The 19,487-nt window shown below is 34.9% G+C and overlaps 3 protein-coding genes across 5 annotated transcripts in view; all 3 read right to left on the reverse strand.

Annotated features, from left to right (window-relative positions):
• The window catches only part of LOC111043617 (EGF domain-specific O-linked N-acetylglucosamine transferase), a 34,826-nt gene extending 21,282 nt beyond the window's left edge, over nucleotides 1–13,544 (reverse strand). The window contains exons 1-2 of one of the 3 annotated variants that reach the window (XM_022328610.2): nucleotides 13,219–13,544; nucleotides 10,278–10,400 (exon numbers count right to left, since the gene is read on the reverse strand). The gene's annotated coding sequence lies outside the window, so the exon portion shown is untranslated. The remainder of the gene's footprint in view (nucleotides 1–10,277; nucleotides 10,401–13,218) is intronic. The other 2 variants (XM_022328613.2, XM_022328612.2) reach the window with 2 other exon arrangements.
• Nucleotides 10,704–13,559, reverse strand: LOC111043616 (integrator complex subunit 10). The gene has a single exon (XM_022328609.2). It carries the CDS (start codon nucleotides 13,097–13,099, stop codon nucleotides 11,126–11,128), a length of 1,974 nt encoding a protein of 657 aa, XP_022184301.2. The 5' UTR covers nucleotides 13,100–13,559; the 3' UTR covers nucleotides 10,704–11,125.
• Nucleotides 13,560–15,246: 1,687 nt separating this feature from the next.
• Nucleotides 15,247–18,389, reverse strand: LOC120350566. The gene is made up of 3 exons (XM_039424513.1): nucleotides 17,956–18,389; nucleotides 16,842–16,967; nucleotides 15,247–15,842 (listed from the first exon to the last, which is right to left on the reverse strand). Exons 1-3 carry the CDS (start codon nucleotides 18,065–18,067, stop codon nucleotides 15,265–15,267), a joined length of 816 nt encoding a protein of 271 aa, XP_039280447.1. The 5' UTR covers nucleotides 18,068–18,389; the 3' UTR covers nucleotides 15,247–15,264.
• Between the last annotated feature and the right edge of the window lie 1,098 nt (nucleotides 18,390–19,487).

Consider the following 19,487-nt stretch of genomic DNA (forward strand, 5'->3'; position numbering starts at 1 on the left):
GATCAACGGTTACTAATTTGCTGCAGTTTTCCCAATCTGTTTCCTCTGAGCTAGATATACAAGGTCGCGTCGATGTAATTTACTTAGATTATAAAAAAGCATTTGATACAGTAAGTTTCACAGTACTTTTAAATAAGATGAAAGGTTTCGGACTGTCTGAGAGTCTGATTACATTTTTTAAAAGTTATCTCGTTGATAGGAAATCTTATGTATTATTTAATAATCAGAGGTCTCTTGATTTCACCAACACATCAGGTGTCCCTCAGGGATCAAATCTTGGCCCATTATTGTTTTTATTGTTAATAAATGATCTTCCTGATTACATTGAAAAGTCCCGTATTCTGCTGTTTGCCGATGATGTTAAGCTCTTCAGGCCTATAGCTAGTATTCATGATTGTGTTTTCTTGCAGCGGGATTTGGACGGTGTTCAGAGGTGGTGTGAATTGAATAAATTAGAAATCAATATTTCAAAAACCAAGTTCATGATCTTTACCCGCCAAAAGAATCCCAGACAATATAGTTATAAAATAAATGATACTTTTCTGGACAGGGTAACGAGTATGAGAGACCTGGGAGTCTTGATGGACCAGCACTTGAATACAGGGATCATTTGGCTCATGTCATGAATTCGGCCAATAGATCACTAGGGTTTCTCTTTCGTAATTGTAAGCCCTTCACTAGATGTGAGGTCATATTGAATATTTATAATGCAACAGTGAGGAGCAAGCTAGAGTATGCAGCACTTGTTTGGGAGCCATCACAGAGCACTGCCGTAAATGATTTAGAGATTATTCAAAATAAGTTATTGAGGTATCTTTATTTCAAAACGTATAATACATTTTGTCCAATAGCTTTTTCCACCGAAACCTTAAGGTCAACATTTAAAGTCCAAAAATTAAAAACCAGAAGATCCATTAGAGCATTAATGTTATTATATGACATTCTAAATAATAATATATTCATGCCAGATTTCATCAATTTGTTAAATTTCCATGTTCCATGCAATAGACCAAGACTTAATATGCTATTTCAGATACCGTTTGTCAGAACCGTTCACCATTTCAATTCCTACCTGAATAGAACAATGAGATTGTACAATAGACTAAACCCATTCCTTGACCCCTTCTATGACCGCTTCAATACATTCAAAAAATCTTGTGAAAAATTATGCTGCTCAATTGATGAATAAATTATTATTTTTGAGCTCTACTAACTCTCCTTTTTTTCAACTGTTTCTTCTTTCTTTTTATTTAAATATTTTTCACCCTATACCCTTCTACTAACTTTCTGAATCTGACCAATATATCGTTCTCTTCTAATCTTATTAGTTATAGCCTACTGAATTGTGAATATTTAATGAATTGCGATATTATTTTCTTTTCTATTATTATATATTTTTTTTAATTGTAACGTTACACTATCAAATGTGTCATTAAGGCTCGTACTGGAGTTTGTCTGTGAGCCTTTCTATGTTTTTATGGAATAAATAAATAAATAAATAAATAAATAAATAGTGTCAAATGTCTTACTCAGGTCCAGGAAGACTCCCAATGTCTTTTTCCTATTATTAAAATTATTATATAAGATCTCCACAAGTTTGACAATAGCATCTTCTGTGCATTTACCTTCTTGAAAACCAAACTGATTTTCGTGAATAATATTGTGTTTCTTTAGATAGGTTAGCAGACGGTTTTTAATAACTTTTTCTATTATTTTGGAAAAAAACACTTAAGAGACTAATCGGCCGGTAATTTGATGGATTTTGAGGATCACCAGACTTGAACAGTGAGACGATAGAGGCTACTTTGAAATGTTTAGGGAAAACACCCTCCACAAAACACTTATTTATAATAGCTGCTAACGGTTTAGCTACAGAATTAACTATTCTTTTGAGAGTCATGTTTGATATTCCATCTATACCGGAAGCTGAACTGTTTTTAAGTGAGGCAATGAATTGTAAAATTTCTTCCTCGTTGGTAGGAAATAGAAAAAAATAATGCGGTGAATTAGTATTTCTGTGTGCAGAGTGTGTGCGATTGTTGCTGTTGGATGCTTTCAATCTCTCTGCAAAGATTCTACCTACATTAGCAAAATGATTATTCAAGACTTCTGGGTCAATTACAGGATTAGATGTGTTCTGTTTACTGCCTATCATCTCATTTATGCAGTTCCACGTTTTTTACTATCACCCTTAGATTCTTTGATTTTATTTTTGTAATATTTCAGATTACATTGTTTTATCAAATTATTTAATAAGTTTCTGTATTTGGTATATTCTCTTTTGAGCCTGGTATTAATGGTTGTTTAGTGAGCATCTTGTGCATTTTATCTCTAGTGCGAATTGAGTTAATAAGTCCTTTAGTAATCCAATTTTTAATGGTCTGAGTTTGTGAGGTATTGATTTTTTGTAGAGGCATTTTGTATGTATGTATTTATTTTATTAATGAAAACAATAGTGGACTCTTCAGCAGCACCGCAGTAGACATCAAACCACTTTTCGGAATTCAATCTCTTTACCAGAGATTCAAAATCAATCATAACTCTGTGATTTGGAACTCCTTCGGTTACCACGGCACTGGGCGTGCTTAGTTGAAGACATGTAGAGTAGTGATCGCTTACATTAGTTTCAAAAATAATACCACGGATTTCATTTGAATCGAATGTAGTATTTTTTAAGAATATATGATCCAAGCATGATACTGAATTGAGCTGTACTCTGGTAGCCTTGTTTATATACGATTTAAAACCATATGTGGACATAGTGTTAAAATATTCGTTGGTTGTTCTACTGTTGGAAATCAAATCTATATTCAGATCACCAAGTAGCACGATATTCCTATGATCACGAAAATTATGTAAACATTTATCTAAGCCATCGATCGATGAAGAGATCAATATTCGTAGACAGAGACCTATAAATGGCAAACATAGTCAGCTGAACAGCCTGATTAGGCAATTGAACATCAAGTATTCCATCTCCCCAGGGCACAGCGGACCGTTGTCTGCCGTCCCTATCTATCCATCTCCCCAGGGCACAGCGGACCGTTGTCTGCCGTCCCTATTCTTCCATCTCCCCAGGGCACAGCGGACCGTTGTCTGCCGTCCCTATCTTTCCATCCCCCCAGGGCACAGCGGACCGTTGTCTGCCGTCCCTATTCTTCCATCTCCCCAGGGCACAGCGGACCGTTGTCTGCCGTCCCTATTCTTCCATCTCCCCAGGGCACAGCGGACCGTTGTCTGCCGTCCCTATCATGTCAATCCTTCCTCTTCCTACTACACTGGAGCGGAACCGAGGCCGTAAGGCCAATACAAAATTACATCAAAGTGGTGTCATCAGAGAAGAGAGCGACCTTCACGCCGTCAGAAGCACCAGGAGGTGCTGTCCACGCCAGCTGAAGCACAAAGAAGAAAGAAGAGGAACTTCGACTTGCCTCCTTTCCCCGCCCACATTACGACTGAGCTAAGTCATCCAGGAGCAACACCTGGGTATCAATCACCCACCTCTGAAGCTACTCAGGGTGTACGTGATAAACTACAACAGAGATGAGTTTCTTGTAAAGCGAGTTTTCTCGGCAGAAAATAGGACAAAGTTTGAACAGAGTTTGAAGAACTGTGATTGGAGCTGTAGGCCTTTACAACTTATACCAGGGACCATCAATGATAAGTTGGCTGTATTCATGAAAATGTACTCTGCGGCTTTCAATGAAGCATTTCCTCTCAAGAAACTCAAAGTAAAGAAGAAATCAAAAACTGTAAATTGTCTTGCCCATATCTGAATTATTTATGTTCCTGTAAGAGAGGTATTCAGCTGTTTACAAAACTTTATCCCAATGATATTGTGTTAAAGCATAGATATAAGCAAATATCTACTGAAATAAAGTCACAGATACGTTTATTAAGAACAGAATATGCCAGCAGACTGATTAGTTCATCAGAAAATAAGCCAAAAGCAATCTGGGATGTGATTAAAAAAGAGATAAAAGATAATAATAGAGTGAACAGCTATAAATTACAATTGAATGAATCATTCACTGCTGAGTCACCAAGTGAAATAGCCAATCTATTCAATACGTTTTTCGCCAAGGACAGACCACATATCATTGGAAAACATGATGCTAATTATATGAACTTGTTAGAGAGGGCGGATTCAGGAAACTGTCAAGTGAATGATGTGACAGTTAAATCTGTAGAGGATGTAAAGAAAATGGTAAGATCTCTAAAGGGTAAGTTGTCCAGTGGTTTGGATGGTGTTCCATCACGAATAATGAAAGATTTCTTTCACTATGTCGCGGATACTGTGACTTACCTTTTAAACTTGTCTATGTCATCAGGAATCTTTCCATCCTCATTCAAGACTGCCAAAGTCAGGCCACTCCATAAAACAGGATCAAAGGAGCTTATTGAAAATTTTAGGCCAGTTTCAATGCGATCATCATTTTCTAAAATCTTTGAAAGGTCCATTTATGATGAGCTTCACAGACACCTTCAAATGGGAAATGTACTGCATAAAAATCAATTCGGATTCTGAAGGAATAAGGCAATAGTTGATGCCATAAATATGCTTTTGGATGAGTTCTATCTTTCATTGGATGGTGGCGTGAAGATGGCTGGATTCTTTGTGGATTTAAAAATGGCATTTGACATGCTCATTATATTCTCTTTGATAAGCTGGGTTGGTTATTGTGGTGTCCGGGGGAACTTCCTGCAGCTGATACAGTCTTATCTGAGAGACAGGTTCCAAGCTGTAAGGTTGGAGGTTCAGCCGGATCGAATTCAGAACTATCCTCATCGCTCACAACCCCAGGCTGTAAAGAGAGGAGTGCCACAAGGTTCTACTTTGGGGCCATTGCTCTTCCTTGTTTTCATTAATGATTTGCCCGCGAATGTCCCTTTGGCACAAACTATACTCTTTACAGATGATGCAAATTTCATCATAACATCTGAGGAACCAGAGAGCTTGAAGACTAGTGCGGAAAATGTCTTGAGGGATGTTGAAATATGTTGCAGGGCTAATGAACTTCTAGTTAATGTCTCAAAGACTAGCTTCATTAACTTTTCGATCAAAGAGCAACAAGAACACGCATTACTTCAATTTAGAATGTGTGATGCTGCTGTTGAACGGGTGGAGAACACTAAGTTTCTTGGCGTATTCATTGATCAGTGCCTGACCTGGAGACCACATGTAGAGATCCTTATAAAGAAATTAAATTCAGCTATTTACACTCTTCACAAATTGGTTAGGATGTCTGATGGAAATGTTGTTACCATGGCTTACCATCGCTACTTTGAGCCCCTTTTAGTTTATGGTATAGTTGCATGGGGAGCTTCAATCCATGGACGTCGTGTCATCCTTACCCAAAAGAGAGCCATCAGAGTGATGTTTAGAAAACCGCCACGCCACCCTTGCAGAGACCCACAGAGCCAGGTTTTTTAGGCGAGCCCACAGCATATGACCAAAAAAGTGTATAACGCTATTCCAATTGAAATTCGATAACTGAATTCTGAAATAGTCTTCAAGAGAAAATTGAAATTGTGGTTAAGTGAGAGATGTTTTAATGACATTGGTGAACTTTTGATTCATTAATTTATTAATTACAATATTGTGGTTAAGTAGAAACTCAAAATTTAAATTTACTGTATGATCTTTACATTTCAAGTAATGGAGACTTTTGATTCCACTGTTTTTAGTTTATTCAACTTCAATTCCATCTGTGATATTAACTTTGTTTTTTAATTATTTAGACTATATTACATGTATATTGAGGTGACATTTTTAATGTATTTATGATGTGTATTGTTTGAAGAAATGACCTGTATTAATATTGTATTATATACGTTGCATAACATGAAAAATAAAATAAGAACTGATGCTCCGAACCTCGCTCGGACAATTTTATTGCCAGCCTGGATTGTATTAGGAGCCTATATAGACAGGGTATATAGAGGCGGGAATTTACTGGCGATCAGTAGGGCCGGCCACTAACTACAGGACAAGCCTGTCGAACATAGGCTTCGAACAAAATTTTTGAGATTGGGTTTTTGTATCTTCGGTTTGTTGTTATTTTTACTTCGCTACTCTATTTGAGGTTAAAACATTTTTGTATCATTATAATTTGTAATTCTCCAGTAGTTTATTTATTGTTACGGTATTGGTTGTTTATTTTATGTTAGAAGCCTCTCGCTGATGACTAAACATGTGTAAACACATGTTCTTTATCCATGTCCTGTCTGTCGTTAGTGGCCAGCCTATTATGTGAGCATGCTGGTTGCTGAAGTCAGTCAATTAGAAGAAAACTTATGCATCTATGACTAACTTTCAGACACTTTTAATGCAAAAATACTGTAACTTTCTATACTACCCTTTCATTGAATTTGTCAAGATTCGCAGAGCGCTGATTGAATTTTATACATTTTTTCAAATGTAGGGTAAACCACGGTAAATAGAAAGTTTCATCTAAATACCGTGGGGTAAACTAGCCCAGGTTGGGACACTTCAAGTTGTGGGAAATCAGTGAGTGTTAATTTGACAACGACTGGGTTGTTTAATCAGCTGTTCATAGCCTTATTTACAGACATAATTTTTGGCTCTAGCACAAGTTGTTTTAAGAAAAAAATGAAAACTTATTTTTGTAGCCTCAAAGTTTTTTTGAAAAGAGGAATTTTAATTTTTACTCTAAAAATATACCATTCTTAGAAACTATGAAAAGTATCACAGCTAATATGCCTTCTTTATCATTTTATGAAGATTTTGACACATAGAAGCATAGAACATTATTGTACTCTTATTTTTAATCCAGTTATTCTGTCTAAAACAAAGCCAGGCTAAAGTGTACGTCCAGTGCCAAAATACCTGTCATCAAATTTTTGGTTGGGATCGATTTAATATGTTATTTATTATTTTGAACACATTGGGAGTTTGAAGAATGGGAAAGCTGTGGGAGTGGATCAAATCCCAATTGAAGCCTGGAAGTGCTTAGGGGAGGAGGGAGTTGATTTTTTGTGGAATCTCCTGACAAAAATATGGGACCAAGAGAAAATGCCAGATAAATGGCGAAGTAGTGTATTGGTTCCCATCTACAAGGGTAAAGGTGATGTCCAAGAGTGCAATAATTATAGAGGCATAAAGCTAATGTCTCATACAATGAAGGCTTGAGAGAGGATTATTGAGAAGAGACTAAGACAAGAGACCACAATCAGTGAGGAGCAATTTGGATTTATGCCAGGAAGAGGAACAACAGAATCTGATGCAATATTTACTCTCCGGCAGCTGGTGGAGAAGGCAAGAGAGCTGTCTCAGCTGCACATGGCATTTGTTGACCTGGAAAAAGTCTATGACAGGGTGCCCAGGCAAGAGATTTGGCGAAGTATGAGAGGAAAAGGTGTGCCAGAGAAGTATGTTCGATTGGTGAAGGAGATGTTCAAGGGAGTCATCACTCGAGTGAGAACCAGTGTGGGAGGAACCAAGAGTTTCCTGTGCAAGTTGGCCTTGACCAGGGTTCAGCACTTAGCCCATATCTGTTTGATCTGCTCATGGATGTAGTGGGTGCTGCAGTCAAGAGGCTAGCACCATGGTGCATGCTATTTGCAGACGACATCGTGCTCTGTGAACCTACCAAAGATCAGTTGGAAGAAAGGCTGGAAAGCTGGAGAAAGACTGAAAGCTGGAGGAAAGGGGACTGAAAATTAGCCAATCAAAAACAGAGTACATGGTATTGGGAAACAATGATGGGCTACCCTTACAGCTTGAAGGAAACCAACTCCAACCAGTTGCAAGTTTCAAGTACCTGGGTTCAAGTGTACAGAGAGATGGAGGGCTTGATGTGGAAATACAGCATAGAATAAATTGTGGATTGATGAACTGGAGAAAAATGAGTGGTGTTCTTTGTGATAAGAGAGTGAATTGTCAAATGAAGGGAAAAGTGTATAGATCAGTTGTGAGGCCAGCTATGCTGTATGGAACAGAAACATGGCCCATTTCAAAGAAACAGGAACGAAAGATGGAAGTGACTGAGATGAGAATGTTAAGGTGGATGTGTGGGGTTACAAGAAGATATAAAATAAGAAATGAATTGATCAGAGGCACTGTAAAAGTTGGACCACTGGAAAAGAAAATGCAGGAGACAAGGATGAGGTGGTTTGGACATGTTCAGCGACGGGAGGAGGATTATGCTGGACGAAGAGGGCAGGATTTGGTTTTGGATGGTGTGAGAGGACGAGGTAGATCTAGGATGAGGTGAGGAGATGGAATAGCGGCTGACTTGCGGGAGAGTGGTTGGAGGAGAGAGGAAGCATTGGATAGGGCTTTGTGGAGAGGCAGACTAAGAGGAAGGAATGCCGACCCCATTTAAATGGGATAAGGTACAGCCAAAGAAGAAGAAAAAGAAGAACACAAAATCACAAAAATTAAACGGCGGTCACTATTGTTTTTAAAATAAACTAAGTTCAAAGTAGCACAATTTTACATGCATTTAACCTATAAGTAGCAGCCATAAGTAGCTAAGGTTAGGAAAAGCTTTAGGTTAGAAAAGTTTTGGTTAGGAAAAGCTTTGGGTTAGGAAAACTTACATTAGGAATATCATAATTTGATGATTTCGATAATCAAAATGGCTGCTACTCATAGGTTTAATGCATGTTAAATTGTGCTACTTTGAACTTAGTTTATTTTAAAAACAATAGTGACCGCCGTTTAATTTTTGTGATTTTGTACTCAAAATAACATACTAAATCGATCCCAACCAAAAATTTGATGACAGGCATGTTGGCACTGGACGTACACTTACACCCAAAGCCATATGACCACTGCAATCATGAAAATATGCTCATGATACAACTATGATCATTGCTTCTGAATCTTATTTTACTTAAAGTAGGCTACATGTCAATGAAATAAATTATAAATAAATATGTTATATGATTATAGCCTGTAATGTAGCTTCAGAGGTAGCCTAAAGCTGCGTTTACAACAAAGTTATTAACAGAATGTTACTTAAGGGCAGGTCACACCGAGCTCGCGTCCGCGGCGGTAGCGAAGTCAAAAAACTTGCCTTCCATGTTATTAAGTTGTGCAGGTCACACCGAGCTCGCTACCGCGGAGGGGGTACCTCGGCGGTAGTTTCACTTCGCGAGCCAGGCGAACTTTTGAAACGTCTCCTAGTGGGAGTACCGTTAGCGGTAGTGAGCTCGGTCTGACGTGGCCAATCTTATAACATGGAAAGCGAACTCCAGAACTTCGCCATCGGTAGCGCCCTGGTTGCCGGCCTTCCCCCACTTCTAGAGAACCAGCCTCATCAAAACAAGAGCAAAACCAAACTACCGCTGGCGGACGTTTTTTGGTGTGAACTGCTTCCAGAAAAACTACCTCCGCGGGAGCGAGCTCGCTACCGCTAGCAGACGTTGGTGTGACGACCGCTTTAATCCTTATAGATTCTATTAGATTGAATATAACTTATCATACACATGATGAACATATGTGTTTGTCAAGTTCCGTTCAATCTAATAGAATCTTTAAGGATTAAGTTATTAACATTTTGTTAATAACTTTGGTGTAAGCCCAGCTTAATTCAAACACACTTTGAGATTTTAAAATTTTCAAAAAAATCAAATAATGCATTTATACTATTAATATTTATGATTGAAATGTAGGATCGAAAATGTTTTCAAATTAACAAAAATAATGAATTGCTTATTTTTCATTCAATATTCCAACCTGGACAAGGGATGTCCCATCGTGGGCTGATCTTAAGCCCAGGTTGGGACACTCCCAAAAAAATTTGTTAGCAATAAAAAAATCAATGCAGTTGTCATGCTCAAGAATGAAAGAGTAAGCAAATACAATAAATATATAATTTTAAAATGAAGAATTTTTTTATTTCTGTCCAAGTTATAGCTGTTTGAATTTTGGTGTCCCAACGTGGGCTAGTTTACCCTACGTGTTCTGCTGTAGATATAGGTTGCACTATTGTGAAATAAATGTATAGTGCCGGTTGAATTTTGATCTCAATTGATTTAACCGGCTTTTGTGGAACCATAGAATATTTACTATGGGATATACATACAGTAGGTACATAATATACTGCACTAAACGCTATTATTGGAATCACCCCTATAATCTATAATTTGGTTAAGTGTTATTTGTAAATGCATTTATTATTATTGTAAGCTTGATTAAACATTTTGAGAGGATGTTATTTAAAAAAAGCTAAAAGCATTAATACTATAGAGAACATTGAAGGCAAAAAAGAGCTGGAATTAAACCAATCCTGGCTAATAAAATTCACCTTGTATAATGGCATCCCACTCGATCAATCCTAGGATCCTTGTAAGTCTTCTCAATATCAATAAAGTTTTTTCATCCACAAGTATTCATCTTAAATTTTTACAGACATGAGAGTCCATGGCCCCTGAAAAAACCAAACAATTAGTCAAGAGCTATAATTTTTCCATTCATCATTAATTTAATATAACTGAATGCATTTGCCAAGCCAGTTTAAAACATTAATAGTTGTTAACATATGAACTGAAAATTATTTACTGAATTGAGTTCATCAGAGGACACTTAATTCGCAATAAGCATAATAATATTATAACCCAATTAATTAATATCAATATTGATAAATGAGAAGATAACAAGTTTCCAGGGATTCATCAAAGTGACTTTTTCCCTATCGATGAATGAGATTCGTGGTGATAAAAGAACAAATACATTTTACAAACTAATGAATTTATTATTCAAATAATTCAGTCGAAGCATTCATGTAAAATGATAAGAGTTTGGAATTATAAACTTATAATATATTAATTTAAAATATAAGATCTTTAAAACTTTAATTAAAAATTAGCAACGATGATCATCCAATAATATAAATTTTCTATAAGAGCAACATGCACGATAATTTACTATTTTTGGAACTGAATAATATCAAGTTTGGTTTACAGTTAATACTTTTCTAGATCTGGGCTGTATAAATTTGTACCATAAATAAACATGAAAATGAATTAATTGTTTCATCATTATTGGATAAAAAATAAGCTTTAAAATAAGTCAGTAATTTCAGTAACATTGAAAATTCATAAATAAGCTCAACTGTGGCACATGAACATAACAGAATAATATGCAATTAAAAATTCACAAATCAGTACGCTGAGAATTCAAACAATGTCTGATAGCGTCCTTCTCATTAACGATGAACTGAATTAAAAGAGTTTCAATGTTCTCATTTATGCGAGCAGTTTGTCTCCTCATGGCCATTTTGAAATCTTCCTTTGCCCCTTTGTCGACTCCACGTGTTGACATTCGTCTCTGGTTGAGAAGCTGATTAGATGTGGGAATCAAGATGTCCAGTGCTACACTTCCACCGCGCTCAGTTGATAAATACATAAATTCTTCAAGAAATGTAGTACAAATGATGTATTTTATGAATAGATTGTAAGAGAATCTTCTGTTCATTTTAATGACGTCGACAATCTCATTGAAAAGTAGTTCATCTTGTGGCCAGTCCAGTTGGAGAAGAACAAGAATGTGTCCTTGGGCAAGATCTAAATCGATACTTTGTAGTCGAGGCCGCACCTTCCGAAGAGAAACTATCAATAATTTTGCCATGTACTGGAGAATAGGTCTTTTCTTCATATGCAAGAAATGTAGATGTCTCTTTGCATTGGGTGGTGGCTTGTGCAAAGGAGAGACCTGTGAATCTTTTGGCTGCGAATGTAATGCGTTGTATTTGGAATGAGAAGACAGACGTTCCACAACACTAACAATGCTTTCCAACATGGCACCAAAGTCTTGCTTGTAAAAGTAAACACAAATCGATTTTAAATCGTGTTTCAATTCACTATCTGGAATCATGAGTTTTTCGATGCATTCATGATACAAGCCCTTATAGAGATAAAAATCTTGGGAGATTCTTTGCACCCAGTTTTCTAATTTGAGAGTTTGAATCAACTGATAAAACTCTTTCTTTAATACTTCAGAGTTCTGAAACATTTCAAAACATCTAAATGCAACAGTGAATGTTCTTACAATGGTAACTTTGTGACTTGCTGTCAGAGCAATATCTTCTTCAGCAGCTATTTTTGTCCGAGACCTCTTTTTCGGAACAGGCTCATTTATTGATGCATTATTTGAAAAATCCACTGGTAGTTCAATCATTACCATGTCACCTTCATTCAATAATGTATTATACTCATACAATGCATTTAAAAAGAGAAGAAAAGTGCAATAGAAAATTTGCATAACTAATTGGTCATCTTCAATTAATCTAATAGCGTGAACATGGACAAACTGGGTAATTCTCTGGCATGCAGCATCTTTATTCAAAGGATTTGAAAAAATAGAACTCAGCTCCCAACCTAATTTCTTGACAATTCCTTCAAATGTTTCCATCAAACTCTTCCATGGATTTTCAATTATGCATTCACTCTCAGGGAGACCTTCGATTTCAGTGACACCCTTGAAAATGTAGTTTATATAAAACTCAACAGTGGTAAGTAGGAGGCGGTAGATAACTTGTAGCGGCAATTCCACTGGTATCAACAACGGAATCAGATCAGTAACTAGAATTTTTCTAAATTGGTTGACAGGGTTATTTCCATAATTCAATTGCTGTGCTCTCATTAAAGTATCCAATAAACCATTACCATATTGAATAGTTGTTAACGGAAAGCTTCGTAGAAGAAGTAACATCAAATGACAATGTTCCACAGTGTTTGATGTTCTGTTCGCAGTAACCAATAATAGCTGTTGTTGGATGTCTGGACTCAAATGGCTAAACATCTCTTTTAGAAATGATTGTTCTGGTGTTGGCTGATCAGCTTGCAGTGATACCGTAATGTTTGTAACCTCGTCCCAAATTGATGGTTCGTCAGGAAATGAATGGAACATATCGCTAAAGCACTTTGAAGCATCTTTAGTATTTTTCAAACTCTTTTCCAAATTGTAATCTTCAAACTGTATTCCCATTTCATGGGGAAAAATAGTTTTTGCTGTAAGAAGCCAGGCTTTTGAAATAGCAATATTTGATTTACTATTACGTGCGCAAGAAATAAGATATTCTTGGTCTGAAATGCTGCTGTCAAAATCGAAACTTTTAAAAACAGCCATTTCAGTTTTTCTGTGAAAAACAATCCAGTTAAGGCCAAAGTTCACATTCAATGTTAGCAATGATTCAAAAATTAATCTATTACAGTTAAAATCAAAGTCTTCAGTAATCCAAAACTTACCAAATTTAAAACTTTATGTAAAAAATAGCAGAGTAATGTCACTTATTTATTCACAAGCACAGGTAAGCCCAAACATTGTTGTTCAATATTATCTCTTCTAGGTCTATGTAACCGAATCATATTTAGAATTTTCAGCAATGAATGTAATATAAAGTATTTATTGAAAACTGTTGGATTAGATTGCAGCAAGTTTTAGTTTATAGTCCAAAAATTCAAACCTCATTCAAATTCACCATTCTCAACACAACACAATCACAAATCATCAAAATATAAATTTTTCTAACCAAAAAAGGAAACAGACACAGACCCGAAAAACAGAAAAGTAGGTAATAGCCTCTAACTGTCGCAACAAGGTTTTCTTCAGCGCTCCAGGTGGGAATTTTGTCAAGTATAGTGAGGTATACGTTATAATGGCAGTATTGATTAGCAATTTTATTGCTATAATTTTTTTTACATCCTTGTCTATCATTCAACAAAGCGGATAGGGCTACCTCTTTCTTGCTTTGCTCTGTTGCCAGATTGTTTTTCAGAAATTTAAAAATATAATTAATTGAAAAATATTTAATCCTCATTATGAATATTCATTATAAAATTATTAAATAATATAATTTTTTGCTTGATAAAATATAATTAATTTTTTAAACGAGAATGAACACGTAGTATTACATTAATAAACCGGTATCAGTTACCCTCCGGTATCAGTGAATATTATTATAACTTCTTTGGTTACCCTCCATATACAGAGGGTCTTGCATTGACAAGACAGACGATCGGCAACGTTGTTCTCCTATCTTTCTCCACTGCCATTATAACGTGGACCTCACTATACAATGTCATTTCTATAATTGAAAATTCTTGAATAATAATAAATTATTTATATTAAAATTTTTTTTGAGCCAATTGCAGTACTTGAAACAGACAATGCACTATAGGTTGGCTAAATGGTCAAATACTTTATAAAATCTCTTTGACCAACCTTATCAAAGATTTGACAGCTTATTAGACCATGCGTCGGTCAAATTTTAACCCTGATTAATTCCATAAGAACCAATCAGAGAAGCCGTCTTTTACAAAAACGCCTTCTCTGATTGGTTCTCATGAAATTAATTACGATTAAAATTTAATCGGCTGTTGTGCGACCCGGCCTATGGGGAAAAAATATACTATATTGTTGGTATAATGTGTCCCACATAATAGTATAGTCTACTGTAATGGTCTAACAAGAAATCAAATCATTTTGCCAAGAATTGGTAGAACATCTTTTATAAAATAACATGATCAAGATCAAGGCTAGGTCTTCCTGGATAGATCCTGTCAAATAATGTGAAAACATAGTTCGTGAGCTGTAGGCGTGCGTCACAGTGCAGTAATGTTTCCATAAAAAATCCTCTGCTTCTCCTAATTTTGCTAGCTCTCCTAGCTTTTGTTCATTAAGGACGATTCCCGCGCAGCCCTGGCTGCTGGTAAAGACTATACAGAAGTAAAGTGAAGTGCTCCTTCTTTTTTTTAGTTATTTAAAAATAAATCTTTTATTCAACATTTTATGGAAGTAAAATCTCATAAAAAAGCTTTAGGATATTTTTTATTTGCCTATTCTTGTTTTTCAAAAGTACGGTAGGCTATAATTATATTAAAGTTTTATAAAATATTAATTTTTATTGCGGATGATGCTCTCACATGAGCTTTTAGCATGAGTGTGGGTGATATGATGAGATGATTGCAAACGTCCATGCCTACCGGCGGGATTCGACCCCACTTCCAGATATAGCATATTAGAAGACTGAAAGGTGCAACAACCCTTCATAAACCATGTACTTATCAAAATTTCCGAAAAGGCAAGTAGAGAATTGAGTAGTAGGAGCACCTATTGAAAGTTTCATAGTTGTTTTCAAAAATGTTGTTTCTTATCTAAATTAAATATAGATCAATAGAATTTATAACATGCTGAGTTTCTCACTAAAACTAAAAGAACCAGTTTAAAATATCGAACTCTACAATTAACAGCAACAACAGTACAAGCCAACAAAACATATATATGAGTATCATTTATTGAATTTTCTTCACAAAAAGGACAAGTCCTGTATTATGAACTGAGCAATCCACTTTACTAGAATATGGTTCATTGTTGAAACTGAAATCATTCAACTCCTTTTTCAACACTTCTTCAAAATGCAGTTTCTTCAGAATTTTATACGTGAATGATGAAGTTGCCAAACTAGAAGCAAGTTTTATAGCACTATTCTCCTTCTTGATGACATCCAAAGAGAAGTCAATCAGTGATGTAGCAATCCCTCTTCTCCTGTATTCTGGATTAACGGCAATGAACATCAGTTCCAACACTTGATCGACTTGAAATTTTGAAAATATATCAATAAAACTGTCCATCTCAATCATAAAATCGATTAGTGCTTTGGAATTACTTTCTTGACAATGATCATCTCTGAAATGTTCGAAAAAGCTTGGAGCATCAGTATCACATTTCTTTTGAATTTTGTTGAAAAGTGCTCCAATCACTTTATTTGTGCTGGAATCTATTGCAACGAATGAAGCCTTATCCTCGGCAGTGAGAGCAGCTAGCTTTTCCAGCTCCCGGCAAGCTTTGGCATTCGAATTTACGGAACAGCCTGAAAAATACAATCAATCATTTACATTGAAACATTCTACCAACTTTTGAAATTTTTCCACAAACAATTATTTGAAGATAAAATAGGTTAAGTTACCTATATTGAATTGATAAATGTTCAGTCATGAAAGGGTTGTTAAGAATTAATAAGAGAATAAACTTTAATTTGTAATTGTATTATAAGTGAAAACAGCATAGCGGATTGCATGGATATGTACTTGGTGTTGTTAAGAATTGATTGGAAAATAGAATAAACTTGAATTGATAATTATAGTTTTTTAAGTGAAAGCAGCACAGTGGAGTGCTTGGATGTAATCCAAGCATTGGATGTAATGCATATAATATATATATAAATATGTTCACTTCCTTTACCTTCTACCCTATCTTCGCTGTTGCACTATGTTTTGATCCTTAACAATAGCTATTGAAAAAATATTTCTCACATTATTACATTGGAAATACGATTGAGAATAGAAGGCTACTTCAATTGAAAAAAATGGAATAAAAAATTCATGAAAAATAATCACTTAAATTTATATTAATTGAAATAAGTTAAACCAATAATGTATCATAAGCTACCAGTGAGGTAAGCAATACTAAGTTCAAAACATCAAGTATACAGAGTCGATTAACATGATCAAAAACTCAGCCACAACACATGAGCTTAATTATAAGCTATAATAGGGGTTTTAAGCTATAATGTCGGGGTTTTCATTTTTAGATAAAGATCAATTTATTGATTGCCTTAATTGAGTTACAACTCCAGGTCCTCTCTACGGCACAGAAATGTAAATCTATTATTAAAAACATTTATAATCAATACTGGAAAATTTGGAGCGTGAAAACAAAAATGAAAATTGTATAGAGGTCTACGGATTTACAACGTGACACCTGAGAAAGCATAAAGACCTAAGGCGACGCACGCAAAAACAAGCTGAAACTCATGTGGGCATTATCATCAGAAAAAAATGAAACTGAATATAGTGACAAAACCCCTTACCTAAACTGATACTTTCGTATGGAAAGAATCCGACACTCAATGTCTGGAGAGCCTCGTCTAGATACTCGGGTGTTAATTTCTTCATTGTTATAGATTTCGCGTCATCCTCACGTGTTTGTGACATTTCTGAAAGCAATATTTTGGTAATTTTATAGTGAAATTGCATCTGGTGTTTCCTGGCTTCTTCTGAAGAATAATATTCATCAATCACAATATACAATGAAAAAAGAATAGGCTAGAACATTATAAATTGAAAAAATAATTACTATGGACCGTAGAACTATCATGGCTATATTAACCAAATTATGAGTAAGAAAGGCTGGAAAATAAAATATCCTTGATGGATTTCACTTTTTTTATTCTAATCCATTTATGGAATTCTAATTATGATACCGTGTACGTACACTAAATATTTCAGCGGGAGGCTGTGTTTTCGAATTCCTTCTTCAAAGCTATTCGATTAGGATAAGATATTGCGTGGATATGTCATAAAATTATGACATTTATTGTAAATTTGTAGTTGGATAAGAACAAGGTCTATAGAAATGGCTTTCTACAGACCTTGGATGAGAATAAGTATTCTTTGTTGGTTGGTGACGTCACCATCTATTTTCTTCTCACTAGAGTGAAATAAAATAAGAATTGAGCTAAAATCATTGATTCAGATTATTAACTCATTTGTACACAATAATTTGATAGAAAATTTGTCCAATGACAAAATAATGATAATATTAGCTAATACTGGACCTATGAAACAGCAGTAACATATCGATTGAAAAATTGAATAATTCACATTGATAAGAGTGATAATATGGTAGGAATTAATGTTTCCTCATTTTCATAGCTTATTTCTTCATAAGGTATTTTGTTAATTGATTTAATAATAGTCCAACAAGAATATTCAGGCTGTGACCATTGTATTTATTATGTGAAAAAATATTTTGTTATTATTTATTATTTTATGAAAACCTTCTGCTTCAATCTTTATATTTTATATCCCTGATATTATATTATGATAATGAGCTGCTGTAAAATAAATACGGAACAAGTCTTAGTACGTTATAAGCTATCATAAATAGAAAATTCACAAGTACTAACGTAAAATATAACTAACCTTTTTTATTGTTGATCAGAAATGTACAACGTGGAGTCACCAATACTTGTTTACTGAACCTAGAGAAATTTCTATTGACAACGATCGGCCTGAGTGATGCAATGAAAGACATGGGCTTAAATGACAGTGTAGTGCAGTGCAATGCACAGCGCCTAACAACAACAAGATAAACAGGAACCAACACTCTCTTAATCGAGAGTGAGAACGATAGATTTCAACTTATGTAACTTATACGAGATATAGAGTTTGAATGGGAGAGAGAATATGCCTACGCAGTATCATAGTTTAAATTAGCTTTGTTATCATGCATATATAGAGACTATGTAGACATGGTTGGGACACTATTATCGTATCTAGAAACTTCAAAAGATTTTTACATAAGTAGCCAAATGAGATGATTTTTAAACACTGATAATGAAGTAGGTAGATAATGTAATTCAAATACAGATAATATTCATTTACAATTTCTGTGGTACACGAGAGTGTTTTCCCAAGAATAATAAATTCATGTTGAGAATACCGTAATCTTCATGTTTATTAATAACCAAAGGTACAAGAGTAGATCATGCAGTATAAACTATTGTTACTTGACTGCCTTTTATGGATTGTTTAGATCATGAAAATGTCATTAACACAACAGATCAGGCCGCCTAAAAGCTGCATAACTGTCAAGTTGATTTATGCGGATATCAAATCCATTATTTTTTTTCGTCTTTTAATAAAACTTAATAACTTGAATCAATATTTTTCAAATATCTCAAAAAATTATGTATTTTTAATTAATAAATAAATATAATAAAAGATTTATCTCGGGCCACTCCAGTGTTTCGGATAGACACGTTAAGCCGTCGGTCCCGGCTGCCTAAAAAGCAGTCGTTAGGTCATGTCAGAGGCCTTGAAATTGATCAGTTGCGACCTGAAAACTCTGACACCAGACCTGAGCCAGCCAGGTCATTCGATATTATTATTATTAATTATATTTTTCAACATTGAAATTTTACACAATCCCTCATATCCGTCTATCTATATTTCTTATCAATAATCAGCAATGATCAATACTGTCAATAATTTATTAGAACATCAATAATTTACAATAGATCTAATATGTGTTTTCAACTCAACTTTAATGGAAACTGTTCAACAAACTGAAAAAAACAATAAATATAAAGAAAAATAAAAATCTCAGTACCCTTTTTGAAATATTTTAACAACATTTTCACAACATGTTCCGGACATTTATGCCATTTTCAAGATTTTTATTTTTCTTTATATTTATATTACAAGTAGCCCTATTCAGAAAAGAGATGAAAAAACAATACATATATTGTACAGTAGACAATAGAATAGGATACGGTACCTATCAATCAATAATATTGCTTTATCAAAATATAATTTATTATTAAGATAATGAGACATCAGTGATAAAGGGCTATATAGAAGGTTCTATATAATTTATACGTTACCCATTACATTGACAACGACTTATCATTTCAGATTGAAAATCCTTCAAGCAAGAATCTTGTTTTTCTTGT

Source organism: Nilaparvata lugens, chromosome 3 (assembly GCF_014356525.2).
Source record: "Nilaparvata lugens isolate BPH chromosome 3, ASM1435652v1, whole genome shotgun sequence".
NCBI lineage: Eukaryota > Metazoa > Arthropoda > Insecta > Hemiptera > Delphacidae > Nilaparvata > Nilaparvata lugens.